Raw genomic sequence first — 18454 nt, forward strand, 5'->3', positions numbered from 1 at the left:
AGTGCGAGGGTTCGTGATGTGCCTGCGATGCCTTGACGAATCTGAAATCGCAATGGAAATGGAAGAACCAAAATTGAGAGAGAGAGAGAGAGAGAGAGAGAGATATGAAGAGGAGAGGATGGTGCTGATGGTTTTTGGGGAGTTCTGGCTTCCCTTGCAGAGATCCAGTGGCTTGTTGTCGATGGTTTTGGGCGATTGTGGCTATGGGTTAAATAAAAAATTACTTTTATTAGTTTTTTTATTTTTTTTATTTTTAAAATTTTTTTAATTAATTAAATAAACATTTTTTTATTTAAGTCCTAGTCCTAGTCCAGAATTATACCAAACACAGGACAAGTCTTATTAAACTTAGTCCAAGCCAAGTCAATCCATGACAGTACTTAAGCATAGTCCATGCCAAGACAGTCCTGCGTACCAAACGAGCCCTAAGAGTATTAGGGATTACAATTCTCATGCAATTTATCGCTAATCATGAGTTTTTTCAAACTAAGACCACAGTTTCAAAGCTAATTTGCTACTTGATTGGTGGTGTGGCGAATTTGAGTAAAATTAGTTATTTACTTATTTTTTTAATATAAACAATAGTCTAAATTAAAAAAAAAGGGAGATTTCTCACACACAAACAACTAAGATGCCCTGGGGTTCGAATATGAGACCTCTTATCTGCAAGTCAAGACCTTTTTCTACTAGGCTAGACCCGTTGACAGTTATTTAGTTAACTTTTGACACGTATTTTATATTTTCTTAAATTTTTTTTAAAAAATCTTATTAAAAAAGGAAATAAATACCCGACCCGGAATCTGATAAAATAGAAACCCGAGAACCATATAAAATCCGATCCCCAAACCAAACTTTATTTCCTTCTCTCCTTCGACTCGATTGCCAACAGTCTTGGTCTGTTTTTTTTGGGGTCGAATTCTTGGTCCTTCGAAACCCTAAAAGCCCCTTGAATTGTCAACAATGGAGGACACCAAATCCAAGACATACAACCTCTTTGTGACCCTTTTGGAGGGCAAAACCCTTACCCTAAAATTCAAAGCCCCAGATGTCTCCGCCGCTTCCATCAAGAACCGCCTTCTCGAAATCACCAAAATACCCCTCCACCACCAGCGTCTGGTTACCGGGACTCGCCAGCTCAAGGATGATTCCGTAATTTCGTGCTCTTCAGACGTGCCGTACTTCCCAACGGTCCATCTTCTGCTCCGGCTCGTCGGCGGGAAAGGTGGTTTCGGGTCGCTGCTGCGTGGGGCGGCGACGAAGGCCGGGCAGAAGAAAACGAGCAATTTCGATGCGTGTCGTGATATGAGCGGTCGGAGGCTGCGCCACGTCAATGCGGAGAAGAAGCTTGAGGAGTGGAGGGCTGAGGAAACGGAGAGGAGGCTTGAAAAGAATGCAGAGGACTTTCTGAAGAATCTGGCGAAGAAGGGCAAAAAGGGAACTGGAGACGCCGAGGCTGAAAAATATGTGGCCAAGTATAGAGCTGAGTCGGAGCGCTGCGTCTCCGAGGTTTTGGATTCGGTTAAGGAGGCTGTGAGTGGGAAGCGTAAAGGGCCGGCCAAGAAGGCGGTGGCACAGTCGAAAAGGATGAAAATTTGGTAAGGAATTTGATGGATTTTAATGGGTTCTGTTTCTCTTATGTTAGTTATATTGATTGTGTGCTAGGGGATTTTTGGAAGTTGTGAAATTGAAGGAAGATTTTATCCTTTTACTCAACATGGCTGATGATTTTCATGATATGTATTGTTTATAGGAAGCTTAGAAAATAAAAGGAAGTAATGGAAATTATATGGTAAATGAAGGCGGTTTGTGTAAATTGGTCTTTGTAATGATTTGGACTGATGTTAGTTATAGGTATAGAGGTTAAATTATATGTTAATTAAAGTTCAGAATTCTAGAACTACTTGGCTAGATTCTGTGTTGCTGAATATTTGGCTGATAAAGCTAAGTTCTTTACTCTATCAGTTTCCTGTTGCTTTATGAAGGTCAGGAATATAAAGTTATGAAGGTCAGATATGATAGTTCATACTCAGTTTGGTTAAGCCAGAAGGTCTCAGTAGGTTTAGAGTAGCCTAAGTTTTGGAATAATCTCTACTGTTGGCAGAGAACTTTGTTTCAGAAATACTACATTTTCGTTCAGAAATTTTTTGCTATCAAAGCTGTCTCTCTCTTGTATTAAAATATAATCTTATTGGTATTCACATCTGAGTTCGTTGTTTTTGTCAGGATGGGCAAGAGAAAAATGGGTGAAAGTGACAGTGATACAGAGGATGATGACAGTGATAATGAAGATAAAAAGGAGAAATCTGTTGTATTAAATAGTGGGAATAACTCAGATTCAAGTAAGGATGCTGAGGGAAGTTTGGATTCTGTGACTGGTAGGAAACAGGACGGTGAGATCTCAGGTGGAACGTCGGGTGAGAGTGGCTCTGAGGAAGAGAAAGAGATTGTTGTGCAGGGAACACAGGGTCAAGAATCTCTTCACAGTGAAAAGAATGACGTGGTTGAATCAGTAATTCATGAAGAGAAGATAGTTAGGAGTGCAAGTACCCCCTATTCAGAGCCTGATGTGGTTTTGAAACCTGAAGCAGTGCAAGAGGAAAAGATGGATTTCAATGGACCTGATATGGGAAATATGGACGTAGTCGATCAGTCCCAGAAGGTTTCTAGTTCAGGTGATGTGAAAGGAATTGAAACTACATCAATTGTTTTGGAAGCCAATGGTTCTTCGGAATCCAATCCACGAGTTCGGGAAGAAACAGTTGCAAGTGGGGACGCTGCAGAGATAGAGAAGCCACTGAATTTTGATGAGTTCAATTCAGCAGCAGAAATGGAGGTATGCTTTTGAGAAGTTTATTTTGTCATATTTATAATCTTTCTGGCGATATACTATGCAGCCATTGTTACTTATTAGGGTGATGTAGGTTTTTTGCATGCTTCGTTTAAATCTATTAAGGCACTGTTTCAGACCCAAAAAAATAATTAATTAAGGCACTCCCGTTTCAAGAAGCTGAATTTTTGTTTAATATGTACAAGATACTCTACCTTGTGGTCATGAATCATCATGTCCACTTCCAAGAAAAATTAAAGCCCATGCTAGTTTAAACATACCTACCTGATTGCTTTTTTCATCACAGCTCTCACCATCATCTCTCCTACCATGCTCATTTTAGTTAGGGATGCTTTGACATCGAATCATTAGTGAGCATTAACATGATTTTTCCACCTTATTATGGTAGGTTCTTGGCCTGGAAAGGTTAAAGTCTGAACTGCAAGCTCGTGGGTTAAAATGTGGCGGTACTATGCAAGAGCGCGCTGCTAGGCTTTTTATGCTAAAATCTACCCCGATCGAGAAGATTCCAAAGAAGCTGCTTGCAAAGAAATGAGAATATAATGTACTTCATCTTTTTACTTTGTAGAGGACAGCCTCTCCTTTAATGAATGAACAGGGGGAGTTCAGTGTATATTAATATTTCAATCTCTGCCCAGTTGTTGACTAGTTAAGTTCTTGTATACCTTTGATGGATAATGCCTGATCCTTTGACTGATGCAATTTTCATGTTCTTGTTTTTTCAACTTCACTATGTAGAAGCTGCCGTGTGCATTATCTGTGGTTTAGATTTGCTCTTCTTTTTTACGAGCCTGAGTTTTCAACCCCAAAAGTTACACATTCTATTGAGGAAAATATCCACACACAAAAATTGGGTATGAATGGTAAAGTCCCACAAAATCTTAACCACTATGTACAGTAACGAGTGAGTAAAAGTTTACAAAATACAGAAGTTAAAAATAAAAAAATTCAGACATTATTCGAGTTTGAGTCGGCATGTGCCGGGGATGGATTGTTTCGGCAAACTGGGCATGTGCTGTTCAACCGAAGCCACTCATCTATACAATCAGCGTGGAAGCAGTGTTTACATTCCGGGATGCATCTCACCGTCTCCTTGGTCAGATACTCCGACAAGCATATAGCGCACGTGGTGTCGTTGGGCCCCGGCAGCCGGCGGCTCTCACCAAGAACTAGCATCTGATATGACTCAATGGTGGTCTGGTCCAGACCCATGGTTACAATGGTGGGTTCTTGCGGTTGTGGTTCGGCGGCAACTGCGGTGGCGCTTCGTTGTGCAGAGCCACCAGGAACCCTGTCCTTGATGCAAGCAAAGCAGGCTATCCCAACTGCGCAGGTGAGGGCTGGTACCGTGATGGACATGCAAATGATCCTGAAAACTTGGAAGCCATTGTTTGATCCGCCTGGAATTTGAAGCCATTATTTAGTGCTGGAAAACAAGCTCTTGCTCTGCAGATTTAGAATTGCATTCCACTTAGTGGCCACCCAATGCATTTTCTTTTTGTCATTATTATCATCTTTTTATTCAAGCAATTATTATTAATTTATTTTCTTATCCCTTAAAAAATTTATTTTTAAAAAAAAGTGTGAAAAAGATTAGGAAAGAAGTAGTTATTGGGTTTTGACTTTTGGCCCCTGCTGCTGCAAGATTTGAAGTGGAACTTTTCAAATCGATAAAGACAGCTTACGTGTGCCATAGTATAAGGGAAAATCAAGTTATGAAGTTTTCTATTCATCCTTTTAGTTGGCTTTTAATTTTCCTGATACATAGTTGACATTGTTTAATTAGTAATATTGGCATAATGCATAGAATTTTTCTAAAATTTTCACATGGTTAATTCCAATTCTACGAACGAACACGCACTTCGAAAATTCAATTAGGCAATTAATCTGTGAATTAGGACACTGAAAATAATGATGATTAAAGAACCAAAAGAAAAAAAAAAAAACCTGCTGTTGAATTGTAGTCGCAGACAAGTTCTTGGCTGGTGTTGCTGAAGAGTACGCAAATCCCACCTTCGATCTCACAGGCACTGCAAGCGGGTTCATACCAAGTCAAAAAAAGATCCGAATCAAGGTTGGTCGAGAACCCGTCCTCCGTCTGGACCTGCCCAGTAACCGGAACAGCCAATGTGGCAAGAATCCGACACGTGGTGGACATGGAGTTTGCAAGGGTGGTGGAAGGGGTGGCCAAAACTGAGGTGGTGGAGTTGCTGAGGCAGTCAATGGGGGTGAACTTTGACTTGGTGAAGGAAGCCGGGCAGCTGAGGAAGGTGTAGTTTTGATACACAGCAGCAGCAAAAGGAGAACCTGCAAGGCTGAGACTTAGAAGCTTTTGAGGGAGGCAATTGTTGGGGTCGTAGAGCTGAATCTCTTGAGTGGCATAGCTGATTGCTCTGACGAAAAACTCTCCGGAAAGTGGAAGTTTTATGACTGTTAGGCCCTGGCTGTTGCAGGTCAGGTTGAAGCCCGGGTAGCCGCAGTTTTCCGGTTGCCGGGATTGTAACCGGAACGGGAAGCGGATGGGGAAGCCGGTGTAGCCGCAGACGGAGACCGGGCAGTCGTCTCGGGCGTAGATTTGGGGGAAGAGGAAGAGGAGGGCGAAGAAGATGTCTAAGACATCCATAATACCAAAAGGCCTAAAACCAGGATGAGAAGGTGGAATTTGTAGGAGAGATTCATAAAAAATTTCAAAAAATTCTAAAGTCAAAAGTTTATGAAGTAATGGTAGCTCTAGCCCACATAAAAAGAAGTGGTCATCGCTCACCACGATCGTTGCCTTTGTACGATTTTACCAATTAGAATATGTTTGTGTGAAAAAGGTCAGCAGTGAGCTCAGATAACCTGTTAATCCTATTTAACCACATTTTTTTAGTTTTAAATCCAAAGTCAGAGATTAAATTCACAGATTTGGTAACCTAAAAAAAAATCATTAAAGATTAATACGCAATTAACATCCACTAGCCAAAGAGTGTACGTAAGATCAACTAAAATTAAAATTTATATTTGTAGCACAGCACGTGTATTTATCAATTCTACAGGGAAGACGAAACTATCTCAAAGCTTTTATGTTTTCCCTTTTAATGGGAGTAAACAGGAAATTAAGCTACTAATTACTGATTTAATGAACCCCAATATGGGTTTGTTTTCTGTTATTTTATTTTTTTTGGGTATCAGTTTATCAAAGGGGAATGTTTTCGCTTTTGGGTAAGACCAGTGGGATGGGATGGGACTTTACAGGAGCTGCTGAGAGATTCTAATAGATACAACTTCACCTCCAGCTCCAGCTCTCATGACTTGGTATTTGACTTGAAGTCCTGGTATGAAGAAATTCAACGAAAATAAGAAAATTAGACATAAATTTGTCGATCAACAAATGGCTAAAGGCAATGCAATTTTTATGTTCATACATGTGAGCTTGGAAAAATCAAAAGTTTTTTCTTTTTCTACCTTCATTTTTCTGTAAGTTGGTGTTGACTGCAACTGAATGTAGAGTAATGATAGCCTTTGGTTGCCAGTCGTTTGGTTTACCAACCCATGACTTGAGATTAAAGACTGCTGCCATTTCATTTGGAAAATTGACCACATTAACTTGTATGTTCAGCAAACAGAAGTAGAGGTAACATTAAGACTAATTAATGAGATTAACGTTGACTAATTTTGGGTTATTGGAGAAGTAGCAGGGCAAAGAGCATCTGAAGAAGTTACCAGATGTTGGAGAGTCATTGAGGTGTTTGAGATCGAAAATAGCCCCCGAAGCACCATCGACATGCTTTTTGACATCATGGGAACCGATAATTTCGTATTCCCAGCTTCCATTCTGGTACCCCTCGCTCAAGAACAATTCTATATGCCTTGCATCCAGTGTCTGCATTGTTCCTGCGCATAACAAACATGGAATGAGAGACCCTGAAGCCCTTTGCCTCCAATCCCCCTGACTTTCCAAGGACTTTTAACAAATAGCTAATAATTTCATCTGTCAAAGTTCAAACACAAGTATTGAGAAGTTATGGGTTTTGTTCTGCCTTACCATCACATGTATTGAGCTCGCAGACGGGGCATCGAACAAGTTGGAGATCTGTGGGAAATCATTGAGTTGAAAATTGAAGTTAAATTGAAGTGTTCAAGAAAAACAAAATTTGATCTTCATTTGTCTGAAAGAAAATGGCAGCATGATTGGGTGCAGCTGAAGTTACCAGCTATCCATATCCCAGCTTTAACGTTATCCAGCACACAATAGCCGCAGGCCTCCAACATTTTCTGCATGGTATCTTCTTCTGGGAGTTTCGTTGGGTTGCTCAGCCTTTCTGTCAAGAGTGCTTCTGAAGATTCAACGGAAAATGCACCAATCCGCATCCAGTCTGATTAGTCCAAACAAATACGAAAAGAAACTCATTAGTCTTTTGTGGAAATTATTATACATATGGTGAGGTTTGTGATTATTGTTCAGCCCAAGAGAATAAGGAGAAAGCATTTGTCTTATATTTTAAAGAAACAGGACACCTGTGACAGCCAATTAGTCCACACTGCACTCTAGCAATGCAATTAGACACATAAGAACATAGAAACCAGCTGAAAATTAGACATGCATCAATTTCCAAAGTCAGGAGTAACAAAATGTGTACTCGAAGCAAAGTTACTTACCATTATGACTTGCTAGAAGTTCTCATTGACTTTTGAAAAGAAAAAAACAGAAACCTATACAGTAAGGACTAATAAACTTTTGGTTGGCTAAAGTTCTCACTGACTTTCGACAGTCTTCAAAAGTCCTCATTGTCTTCACTACTTATTGTCTTCAATCCAGTTATGATACATAGCACACAATCATCTTTTAATATGAATCATATTTCGCCAACAAACAAAATAATCATATAAATGTCATCCAAATCTTACCAAAAAAATTAATCAAAATCATATAGATTTCTTTGAGCATAATCATGTGTTATCTTATTATTAATTTTGACGTGACATAATGATAACATTTTCCTACTTATGTGGTAAAATTGCGCACAAAAACCACCGAAACAGAGGTAAAATTGCGCACTCACCAATATGCTTCTCCTTCTGGCGGAACATGTAAGAATGGCTTCCATCTGCAAAACACCAAACCCAATTGGTTCATTAGCATTAGCAACCCCACTTGATCAGACGATTATAATTCGTTTTAAACCAGTCTATTCTAATATAATTGACATCTGGAGGCTCGGATCCGTACCGAAGGCCGAAACGTAGAGCTTCCTCCAATTGAATGCCACATGGAGAGGAGCAGGGACCTGAAGATCACGCAGGCACGCGTACTTCCATATGCTCCCTTCCATAATCAGACCGTGGAACCAACGACATGTCGTTGCGAGCATCACCAATGACTTTCCGTCTAGATACTTGGCGATCTCTGTCCAAACGTCCTCTTCGTACCTTTTTAAGTACAAGAAAGGAAAATTAGTTACGGCCTGTGAAAATTCGAAAATTAGTTACGCTCTGTTTGGTTAGTGTTGAAATGCTTTCCAAATTAAACAGAGAGAGATTCTCAGGATTTCTCATGTGAAAAATGTAGATTTCTCGTTTTCTCTGTTTTTCTCGGCAACCAAACAGGTCCCAAAACATCTAGAGTTTTCATTCTTAGAAATCGATCAATGTAAATTTATACTAGAACAGCTTCCTCTGCAACTAACAAACAGATATATCATACCGTTCTCTGTAAACACATTTTTCTCTACGAAAATTCAAATCTCATATGCTTGAAGTTGAACTAACCGAAATTCGCTTCGATATCATGAACTTTTCAAAATTTTGACCAAATTAGAAAGATCAAAGTCCATATCAAGTTCGAAGAACAACGCACATGCAACGCATAATTCAGCTTAAAATTTCTAGCAAAATAGAGAAAAATTCAAATCACAGCTCCGATTTCAATCCAAATCCTTCATTTCTCAATCACATGCATGTAGACCTGAAGATAGAAGCTCAAATAAACAGAAACAACATTCGTACAGCAAAATAATTCAAATCAAATCAGAAGTCATCATTTAGAATCTCATTCATGATTCATGAACTCAAACGCATTCAAACGCATTTGCGCAAAAAATTTCGAAATTCAAGTTCAAATTGAGAGAGAGAGAGAGAGAGAGAGAGAGAGAACCAGCAAAAGGCGGAGCCAGCGGAGTTGTCAGTGAAGCGAGGAGAACTGCAAGAGCAAATCGTCTTGGTTCTTCTCATACGCTTTTGCATTTGCGGAGGTTGGGGCTGGGTGACGACGGCTCTCTTGCGCTTCGGCATTTTCTCAGTGTATGTTTGGTTGTTCTGAGCCAAAACTAAAGCGATGGCGCTTTCAAAGCTCCAGGCTTTGCTATTTATACGCGCGCCACCCTCAAATTCAAAAATATAAAAAACTGAATTCAAATATATGGGCCTAAATTATGGGCCGGTAGATCAATACCATTTTCCCTAAGCTGGACCTTCCACGTGGCCCGTATCTTTCATGGGGTTTTTTTATTTTTTAGATTTATTAAATTTGAAAGCAATTTTAGGTTATCTTTTTGTGATTAAAGATTTTCATTAATATTTGGATAAAGAGATAAATTCTTTGGGAATGAATAGAAACCCCTATTTATTTGGAGTGGACATATTCGGCCATTAGTTTCACATGCAAGAGAGCAAAGGAAAGATTTGAGGAGAATACAAATATATGAAGCTATTTGATTTAAATATGGAGAAAATGCTTGGATACCATTAGCCTCGGGGGCTAAGCTCAATTTAACTGAGTCTAGTTCATTTAAATAACGATTTGGAAAAAACTTGGCTCCTTAAAAGTTAAAACTGAGGAACTTCCTTAAACATTCTCTTTTTTTCTATTGAAAGTTAATCAATTTTGCTGAAATTTGACAAATGTCAAAACCACATTGGAGGAGCTCCTTGGAGCCAAACTTCCTTCTTTATATAAATGAAGGACAAATGGTAAACCAAATACACAAAAGAAAAGCTCCATTATTAATTCTTTAATTAACAGCAATAAATTAAACATTTGGTTGTGTATATACTGAAATATCAATATTGTTAGGCAACAATTACAGTTAGACATGAGAAGATTGTATAATAATCCGTCAAACTTTTACACGGAAAAAAGGCCGCAGCCAAATATTTGGGTTATTACATTGTAACTGAATGGTTACAACACGACTAGCAGTAAAGAAACTTGAAAGAATTACAAGCTCAGGGAAAAGAGAAAGAAAAGGTGAACTTAATGGTTAGGAGATGGGTCAGCTCTGTGCATAGATGAATTGGGAGCAAAAAAATGTATGAACTGTGAACTAATTCATAAATTTCCTACAGTTGGGAGCTTTACACAGGCAGGGGACTTTCAGCTCATCATGTTCATCCGGATCAAACAAGTAATCGTACCTGTTAAAAAGAACAGGAGGGAAATGTTACTTTTCCAAACCAAATCGGGGTCAATCTAAACCGATGCAGCGAAATTTAAACCAAACCGGAGAGAAGAAGACTTACGTTAGTTCTTCACCGACAGGCACATTAGTCTTAGCAATGAGAACTATCCGGCTGTCTTCGTCACCCACGCTCATGATCCTTGCAAAGCAGTTGGGCATGCACTGCAGCACAGGCGGTTAAATTTAGCATCATGATATGCAAGATGTGCGTGCATCCAGAACTCTGGAAAGTCATTTCTATTACACCACGTTTTGCAAACAAAGGGAAATACAAGCTTTGACCAAATTTTACAACTTAAGTCGTGCTTGCATGGCACTTAGCAAATCCAACCAATCCAGACTTGTGATGGATAACTTGAATTACAGATTAAACCAAGCCACAAGCACCCAAAACCAAAAACCCCAAAGTGATTAGCTACACCTTCACGCAAAATGGAGAGAACAGGGGAAAATGGAACTCACCGAATGGTTAATTAAGCGTGCTATATTTCCCTTATTCGTAGCGTCAATTACTACTTCGTCACTGATCTTGAAGAGCTGCCAAAAAAAATAGTTCATAGACTTCAAAATCACATCTCAATGACAAATAAAATTTGATAGAAAGAGAGGTGACTGCGGTAGGTGCTTGAACAACCACGTAGGTGCACACAATTTCTACAGGTTCAAGTCAAAGTGATCTAGCACATAAACATAAACATCCCATATCTTTACTGTATCATTAATGTGATGGATCAACCTCTCTTCTATACGACCACCATTTTTTTGTTTCTATCTTCATTTTTGTGCCAAGCTTTTCCTACTTTCTATAAGAGGATAAATAAATTGGAAACGATTGATTACATAAAACTACACTTTCCAAATTAGAAAGTTCCTACTTTTTTTTCCACATGTAACAGAGATGTTATGTATTCTTGAATTCCTCAACCTGCAAAAAGTTGTTAGCTAACACATGCTTGTAATTATCTACTGCCAAGACAATACAACACCTGCATATGGAAACAAGAGAGTATCCTAAGAAAATTGACTCACATAGCAATCTTTGCCTTCCCGTCTGTATCGTGCTTCCCTCAGATCTGCAATGCTAGGCCTCACCTTCTCACCACGATACTCAACAACCTGCAAACAAACATATTACCATAAAAGGATAACACGAAACAAACCTTTTGGTGGTCGAAAATCTAAAATAATATACTCAAAGACAATTCCTTGAAGTTGTTCATCAAAAAAGATTTCAAAAACTGTATTAAAAAATTCAAGCAAGCACATAGAAGTCTCAATTTCTGTTGGTAATGTGAACTTTAAGTGATTATGATATTAGAAATAAATCCATATGTGAGTACATAGGCAAAAACATGTTTATATATGAAACTACAAGTTCATTAAGTACCATTTCTCCTTCTTGAAAATTCCTACGCGCAAAGAGACCCCATCCATGTATTCCAGATTTCCCAAAACAAACCCGGTGATTTTCAGTTTTCTGAAATAGAAACAAGAAACAGTTATTGAATTTTGCACAGGAGATGTTATTGAGAACATCCAACTCTGTAAGTTAGCAACTATAGCCATATGAGAAGTTTGACTTACCTGTAAATGGAAAAGCCGATCCTTGAATGAAGAAAAAATTTTAGAATCTTCTACTTCCTAATAAAAGGCAAGTTAATCTGTCACACCAATCCACCAAAGAAAAATATATATTGTCTATACGGAAAACAAGACTTTTAACATTAGGAGTCAATAAAAAGTCTAAATCAACAAGGACAAGAATATTACTTTAAATGTACTCAAGCTATTTATTGTGTCCAAGGAATGATGTGTTGGCCCCATTGGTCGGTGGAATATTGCTACCTGCTCACCTCTCTGGTAGAAAATAATGAACATAAAACAATCAACAAATCAACTCAGAAACAATAAAGCAAAAAAAAAAGTTCACAACATTCATATAAAATAAGTTATGAGAAATTCCACAGGAAAACAAAAATCAAAAGATAATGAAAGGGATGCAAATATTCTAACACAAATTACCTTATAGTTTGATCTTTTAAAAGCACAGCATCTTGCAGCAGAGAGTGGTTCCAACTCGTTAGTCTCTGAGGTCGAAGGTTCTGGAAGCTCAGTCCTTTCTGATGGCACCACCCTTGCACCCCTGAAGCACCCCTTCTGATTTTGAAGCGAGTTTCTGGCAGCAAAAACACCCGAAGGAGTATGCACAACTACAACAGCATCTGGATTTGGGGCCCTGCATTGGAAACAAGATATGAATCAACAGATGTGACACACAATAAGTTGCAACCAAAAATGGATACCACCTCACTGGTACGAGCAATAGAAAATACTACTTTGACTAAACATAAGATAAATACACCACAGTTCTAACCTGTGAACTGCACAATATATCAACTTTCTTGTGATTTGTATCCCATTCTTCTCTAGACTGTGCAACTGAAAGTTCAAGATACAATATGATCAAAATCACCAACATTGTTCACACATTATTTCTAGCCATTATAAGATAGGTGCAATCATACAAACTACTAGAGGAAAAGTCATCACCCTATGGACACTTACTTCCATGCTGTAGCCTGCTCTTGATGCACACATTGTATGAAAATGAGTAGCACATTTGCAACACTGGGTGCAGGAACCGTGAATCTGCTTACAAATTACACAACGCTGCACTCCAGAAGATAACGTAAATTAAATTAGAGACTGCAAATTGTACCATCATGTAAAAACGAGACAAAAAAAAAAGATATATAAATATCGCAGAACAAAAATTACAGGCTAAAGTCCTTTCCCAACTTGAGGAGTAAACATGGAGGATAACAAAAAACCACCCAAGAAAAATTACCCCTTTCAGTTAACAAGAAAGGAAAAGAAAACAGTAAGTGTCAGAAATTATACCCACTGCAAGATCACTTGAAACACAACTTTACCTTCAAAAAAGTAGTTGGTGGGATTTTGAGGATTCCAACAGCAGGTTCCATTTTCTCATGATTCAAGAAACCAACTTCACGGCGAAACCAAGCGCAAGAGACATGAACCCACAAGGTGTCAACATCAGTAGGCTTCAAAGCACCTCCTGAACAAACCACTTTCAAGTCAATAGCAGCAATATACAAGGGAAGCAGTCAACTTTACTGAATATATAAAGTAGCATCATCATGTAAGTTTCATCCTTAATATGAATCATAAGCTTTTTTCATAAGATACAAAAACTCAGTGTACACCGTTAAGATTATTCAAAAATATACATGACTATTCATGATATGAAAGAAGGAAAGAGAATATTCACATAAGCTTCCAAATTGAGGATGAAGGAAATATAGATGATAAGCATTAGTTAACAATGAGTCATCATTCACATGAAAAATAATAATCAAATGAGAACAAAAATAAATGTTTGAAATAGAAAAAAAAATGGTGAGAACTCAAATAAAGATATTTTATGTACACCATTAAATATTAAATCAACAATTAAAAAACAGTCATCACTAAAAACACCAAAAATGTACGCATTAAAAAAAAATAAAGACAAAATAACTAAGTACTCAAGACACTAGATATAGGCAACATACCTCTTACAGGACAAAGACAACACTCTCTAATGGCATCAGGTGTTTCACATGCTCTACAAACCCACGATGTAAAATCCTGCACATCTTTTGCGCCATAGCATTCTTGGTGCACAGCTATCTGACACCTGGACATAGCAACAAAAATTATATATAAAACTTTTGAATCTAATAGCTTTTTTATTATTATAAAAAATAAAAAAGGGTCCAATCTTGCACCGGAAAGAAGACTAAATCAATTATCTAAATATACAAAATTGGCACACAGATATAACAAATGGTGGAGACAGACACCTGTTGCATATAATAATTTTGTTATCCTCCCAATCTTCAACCCATCTACAAACCGCACATCTTTCCGTTGTCCACTTTGTATTAACTGGCTCATACTTCTCTGTTGAAACAAAGATGCACGTGAGTCTCCTCACCATACAAATTCATCAACCAAACACCTCATTAAGACATAAGCACAAGAGCCCTGCACCCCCTTCCCAGCACATACACATACACATACACACAAGATGATGTGTAAAGAATGTGGCACTTATTTCACCTTGCAAAAAATCAAGCAGACGCCTCTTATCTAAAGTGGCAGGATTAAAGCCATGTTCATTATACTCTGCAATCTGGAAAATACTTGGCATTAGTATGAAATTGTAGATCATCAATATAATGCATAGTTTTGATCAAAGAAAAAAAGAGTTGAAAGTTAATCTTTTACAATCAAAACAAAAATGGGGCCATTGAGGTCTTATCAGAATTACACTTAAAAAAACTATTGTTAATTATTTTAATGGCAATAAACATATTCTTAATAAGATTAACTATAGAGAAATCCCAATAATCGTCAATTTTTCAGAATAACAGATATGGTACAAACCCATTTTTCCAGTGGTAGCATTGTAGCCTTCACTTTCACACTATACTTCCATTTTTTTGCTCTACAGCCTGTGTGCTTTTCCCATTCACTAGGTGTCTGCTTCTTTGACCCACAAGAACCACACTTACAAATAACCCTGCAACATAACATAATTACAAGCAGCTCTGAAAATCCTTCCCGAAAATAAATTCACTTTACAGTATAGCTGAAACTTGAAATGATTGACTTGAATTACTCAATAAAACAGCACGATCAGATTTACTGGAGAGCCTGAAATTGGTGAAGGAAAACTGACAGACCCAGCAAGAATGGATGATTTTAACTTGACAATGACGAATGGAATCCACAAAAATACATAGAATAATTCATTTCAATATAACTTCTGCATTTACAAAAGATAAGGGCTTACATATGAAGTTTTGGAACATATGTTCCTTCCATGCCATTACAAACTACAGTTATCTGCTCAGGATTCAACGATTTCTGGACGTGTAGTGCAGAACTGTTTCAAAAATTGCCATATCCTTCAGTTAACTTAATGGAAGCGTTAAAAGAAAATCTATAAAGGCAGAAATTCACTTGCCACCAGATGAAATGAACAAAAGAAAACATTTCTAACATACCTGGTTTTTTTCTGACGTTTTACCAAATCTGATGATCCACACTTCGACTTTGCTTTGCAATCAGGGCAATAGTAATCAATTTGCTCCAGGTCCTGAACCCCAGTCAATTTAGTAACCCTCGATTCCTTATCAAAATTAGGTAAAGCATAGGAGAGAGGAAAAAAGTTCAAAGTAAACATGAAAGATATACCTTCAAAACATTACTGGAAATTTTGTCACACTCGGCATGCACCCAAACATTACAACCATCACAGCATACCTGAGACAGAGATTAAGACCAACAATCTGTCAAACCATTCAACCACATAATTAAAGAAACAAATTACGATGATGATGGTGATGAAAATAATAGATTGCAGATAACTCACCCAATTCCCACCATCTGAGTGGTGCCATATTTTCTGGCATATGCCACAATATTGTTTTGATTTTTTTAACTACATAAGATGAATGTAAGCATTAGGAACCTATAATTATGTTTAAATAATTTAAAAAGAAAATAATTCCAACATGAGGCCATTTGGAACCTTGGCACAATGTGTACATAAAAGTTGGGTTTCAGAACGTGAGCCCTTCATTTTTTTCATAGCTTTAGAAGGAGTAACCAAACCACAACAATCACAAGCCCTTGTGTCTTTATGATATGCTTCCTGCATAATAAATTCACTGGATGAAATATAGCATTTGAAATAAAAGATTATACTTTATAGCATGGAAACAAAATTTTGCACAGGAAAAAAATTCAGAAACCTAAAACTAGTCTAAAAATCAAAATCTTTGCATGAAAAATAGCCGAACCAAAAGAGAAAACTGAAAATAACGCAAGGAGAGTTGTCTTGATCCTTGTTATTTATCCATCTTTGTTATTCTTTCTGCTATTTATTCAGTTTTGTAGGGTAACCCTTTTCATTTCTCATAGAAATGTCAAAAAGTATTCATTCAAGGTTATACCATGTAGCATTCTCCAAACAGGCCGGATTATATGAGTCCTTCACAACAATGTATTAAAGGCCCGGATTATATTCTTCAAGATGTACCGAAATCCAAAGAATGAAGAGAAAAAGGGATTTCCCAGAGTAGAAAAATAAAAAACTTACATGGCTCTGAGAGTAATATTCCTGATCTTGATAAAACCCAGTAGCCTCTTGGAATTGGGCGGGATTTTCCTCTGAATTAGTTGTTGTCCCAAAGCTTGTGTCCAGAAACCCATTTTCTGCTAACAACGCCTCCTCTATTGCCATCTGAAAATCACTTGGCTTGCTCTTGTATAACTGTGTCTGCCCCCTAAATCTGGACAAACAAAATTGCTCAAAGATTTTTCTAAACAAATAGGCAAACTTCACAGAACTAATGAGCTACAGACCTGTCCATGAACTGCGGAAAGGGGAATACCATTCCCTGCCTCACCCACCCATAATCCTGCACATCAACGTTCATTTAAACTCCACTCTGAACAAATTTGTAGTACTTAAAAAAAATACAGAAAGTTTCCCTATTAAGAGATTTACCCTTTGTGTTCCATTCTTTGAGAACCCATAGAACATCACACATATAGCACCAGGAACACAGCACCTCAAAACTGATTTTGGAGCTTGCAATATGGGGTCGATCACCACAGCTGGCCAAGCCGGGTAGCTCTTCCCACACTTAGCCCAAACAATGTCACCCAAAGCAAAGTCCTGTGGTTTATATATTTCTTTCTTCTTTGCACCATTGGCTTTACTAATTTTCTCCATGCCCCCTAAACTAAACCCATCTCTATATTTCCCACTTTTGTTCAAAGTCGTATAGTTTCTATGATCAAAATGTTTATACCCTATACAATCCACGTCGTCTTCTTCTTGTTCTTCCTTCCCATAATATTGGAACTTCTTCGAATTCTTGTGCCTATAAATATCCTCCTGGCTCTTTTTAACAAAACCCAATTTCTCAATTCCCTCTATATCATCTTCTACTAAAACTTCATAACCTTCTTCTTCGTCAAAATTAGTTTCTCTATTGTTATATACATCAATGACTGAATCGTTAAACCTCGAAGGAAGCATCTGAATTCGTCCTCGTGACGACCTCCGGAACTTCCCGGAGCTCCGATTCAACGCTCGTTGATTAATCAATCGCTCCAAATTTGACTGGACCTCTTTGGTGGGCCAAGACAACTCGTCGTTGTACGAAGAACCTGAACCGCTGCTGAAATCTTCGCCCTCTCCATTGCCAACTGAGCTGTACCCATTCGTTTTCCGCTTCTTCGGATTCGCGGAAAATTCATAGGCTGTAGCTTCGGGCTCTTCGAGCTTGCAACGTTTCACATTTGGCATTTCGAATTTCAGAGGCCGTTTGATAATCATATTCTAACCATTCAATTCCACAAAATCTCCTCAAAATATAACAACCCAAACCCTAATTTCACATTGAACCCCAAACCAAACCTTGAAAAAAGAACGCCAAAAAGAAACTGAACAATCGAATTTTGAAGACTTTAAAAATCGGCCACCGTCCTCAGAGACAATTTACGCCGCCGGAATCAATGCAAATACCCAAATTTGGGTGCGAAAACCCTAATTAAAGCAACGGATGCAGAAAGGTAATGAATTTGAAACGGTTCTCTGTAACTTTCTTTCGGCCAAAAGCAGACAACAAAAAGAAAGAGTCAAAACGAAGTCGGAATTTTGACCTTGGAGTCGGTGCCGTGATGGAGCCGGGACCAACTTTCTCAGGAAAATCAAGATAAAAGTTTCCCGGAAAATCAAGAAAGCTCGAGCTGTGTTTGTCACACACACAGAGGTCCCGTTTGCCTAAAACCACAATTTACAGTTTTGCACACAACGACGAATTGCTTATATACGACGTGATCTATAATTATTATTTGAGAATAACCATATTAACGTGAAATTAATAATATTTTTACCTTAATAAAATAATTAAAATAATTACAAATATACGGGGCCTCGTGTTTTTGTTTCCGCCATTTGGCTCCAAAATTTGGGAAGGAGGGAGATGTTGGAAATTTTTGATACGGGAAAGCGCGAATTGAAATATATTGGGAGGTAGCATGGAACTTCTGTGCTACCTTCTTGCTTGCTGACATGTCGGTA

At 38.0% G+C, this 18454-nt stretch overlaps 4 protein-coding genes across 5 annotated transcripts; 1 reads left to right on the plus strand and 3 right to left on the minus strand.

Moving 5' to 3' along the window:
* Nucleotides 1-845: 845 nt before the first annotated feature.
* On the plus strand, nucleotides 846-3578 carry LOC110757840 (Ubiquitin-like superfamily protein). The gene is made up of 3 exons (XM_021959579.2): nucleotides 846-1595; nucleotides 2224-2833; nucleotides 3237-3578. Exons 1-3 carry the CDS (start codon nucleotides 961-963, stop codon nucleotides 3381-3383), a joined length of 1392 nt encoding a protein of 463 aa, XP_021815271.1. The 5' UTR covers nucleotides 846-960; the 3' UTR covers nucleotides 3384-3578.
* On the minus strand, nucleotides 3419-5681 carry LOC110757841 (putative RING-H2 finger protein ATL21A). Its single transcript, XM_021959580.2, has 2 exons — nucleotides 4796-5681; nucleotides 3419-4248 (listed from the first exon to the last, which is right to left on the minus strand). Exons 1-2 carry the CDS (start codon nucleotides 5469-5471, stop codon nucleotides 3797-3799), a joined length of 1128 nt encoding a protein of 375 aa, XP_021815272.1. The 5' UTR covers nucleotides 5472-5681; the 3' UTR covers nucleotides 3419-3796.
* Nucleotides 5682-5730: 49 nt separating this feature from the next.
* On the minus strand, nucleotides 5731-9141 carry RMF (reduced male fertility). Its single transcript, XM_021959581.2, has 8 exons — nucleotides 8985-9141; nucleotides 8061-8260; nucleotides 7894-7938; nucleotides 7042-7206; nucleotides 6876-6923; nucleotides 6554-6724; nucleotides 6296-6403; nucleotides 5731-6162 (listed from the first exon to the last, which is right to left on the minus strand). The coding sequence occupies exons 1-8, from the start codon at nucleotides 9119-9121 to the stop codon at nucleotides 6080-6082; spliced, it is 957 nt and encodes a 318-aa protein (XP_021815273.1). The 5' UTR covers nucleotides 9122-9141; the 3' UTR covers nucleotides 5731-6079.
* Nucleotides 9142-9895: 754 nt separating this feature from the next.
* Nucleotides 9896-18183, minus strand: SDG14 (SET domain protein 14). Of its 2 annotated transcripts, XM_021959574.2 has the most exons (23): nucleotides 16871-18180; nucleotides 16726-16781; nucleotides 16460-16652; nucleotides 15890-16012; nucleotides 15731-15799; nucleotides 15553-15621; nucleotides 15363-15454; nucleotides 15149-15241; nucleotides 14740-14875; nucleotides 14413-14485; nucleotides 14154-14253; nucleotides 13863-13987; nucleotides 13221-13366; nucleotides 12853-12957; nucleotides 12662-12726; nucleotides 12310-12523; nucleotides 12058-12144; nucleotides 11872-11928; nucleotides 11675-11764; nucleotides 11317-11403; nucleotides 10750-10824; nucleotides 10349-10449; nucleotides 9896-10243 (listed from the first exon to the last, which is right to left on the minus strand). In XM_021959574.2, the coding sequence occupies exons 1-23, from the start codon at nucleotides 17705-17707 to the stop codon at nucleotides 10153-10155; spliced, it is 3084 nt and encodes a 1027-aa protein (XP_021815266.1). In that variant the 5' UTR covers nucleotides 17708-18180; the 3' UTR covers nucleotides 9896-10152. The 2 variants fall into 2 exon arrangements, with proteins under 2 accessions (XP_021815266.1, XP_088105424.1); XM_088249298.1 differs by lacking the exons at nucleotides 9896-10243; nucleotides 10349-10449; nucleotides 10750-10824; nucleotides 11317-11403; nucleotides 11675-11764 and having other exon boundaries at nucleotides 11872-11948; nucleotides 16871-18183.
* Nucleotides 18184-18454: the final 271 nt, after the last annotated feature.

This window comes from Prunus avium, chromosome 2 (assembly GCF_965620075.1).
Source record: "Prunus avium chromosome 2, drPruAviu1.hap1.1, whole genome shotgun sequence".
NCBI lineage: Eukaryota > Viridiplantae > Streptophyta > Magnoliopsida > Rosales > Rosaceae > Prunus > Prunus avium.

Excerpts from the sequence above, each read along its gene's own strand:
- LOC110757841 (XM_021959580.2), bottom strand. The coding sequence starts at position 5,471 with ATGGATGTCTTAGACATCTTCTTCGCCCTCCTCTTCCTCTTCCCCCAA. Across the intron at positions 4,249-4,795 it reads CGACTACAATTCAACAGCAG|GCGGATCAAACAATGGCTTC; the intron begins GTTTTTTTTTTT and ends TTCAAATTCCAG.
- SDG14 (XM_021959574.2), bottom strand. The coding sequence starts at position 17,707 with ATGATTATCAAACGGCCTCTGAAATTCGAAATGCCAAATGTGAAACGT. Across the intron at positions 11,404-11,674 it reads ATTTTCAAGAAGGAGAAATG|GTTGTTGAGTATCGTGGTGA; the intron begins GTACTTAATGAA and ends GTTTGTTTGCAG. Across the intron at positions 10,244-10,348 it reads CCTGTCGGTGAAGAACTAAC|GTACGATTACTTGTTTGATC; the intron begins GTAAGTCTTCTT and ends TCTTTTTAACAG.
- LOC110757840 (XM_021959579.2), top strand. The coding sequence starts at position 961 with ATGGAGGACACCAAATCCAAGACATACAACCTCTTTGTGACCCTTTTG. Across the intron at positions 1,596-2,223 it reads TCGAAAAGGATGAAAATTTG|GATGGGCAAGAGAAAAATGG; the intron begins GTAAGGAATTTG and ends TGTTTTTGTCAG. Across the intron at positions 2,834-3,236 it reads ATTCAGCAGCAGAAATGGAG|GTTCTTGGCCTGGAAAGGTT; the intron begins GTATGCTTTTGA and ends TTATTATGGTAG.
- RMF (XM_021959581.2), bottom strand. The coding sequence starts at position 9,121 with ATGCCGAAGCGCAAGAGAGCCGTCGTCACCCAGCCCCAACCTCCGCAA. Across the intron at positions 8,261-8,984 it reads GCTGGCTCCGCCTTTTGCTG|GTACGAAGAGGACGTTTGGA; the intron begins GTTCTCTCTCTC and ends GTACTTAAAAAG. Across the intron at positions 7,207-7,893 it reads CCAGAAGGAGAAGCATATTG|ACTGGATGCGGATTGGTGCA; the intron begins GTGAGTGCGCAA and ends TGGACTAATCAG.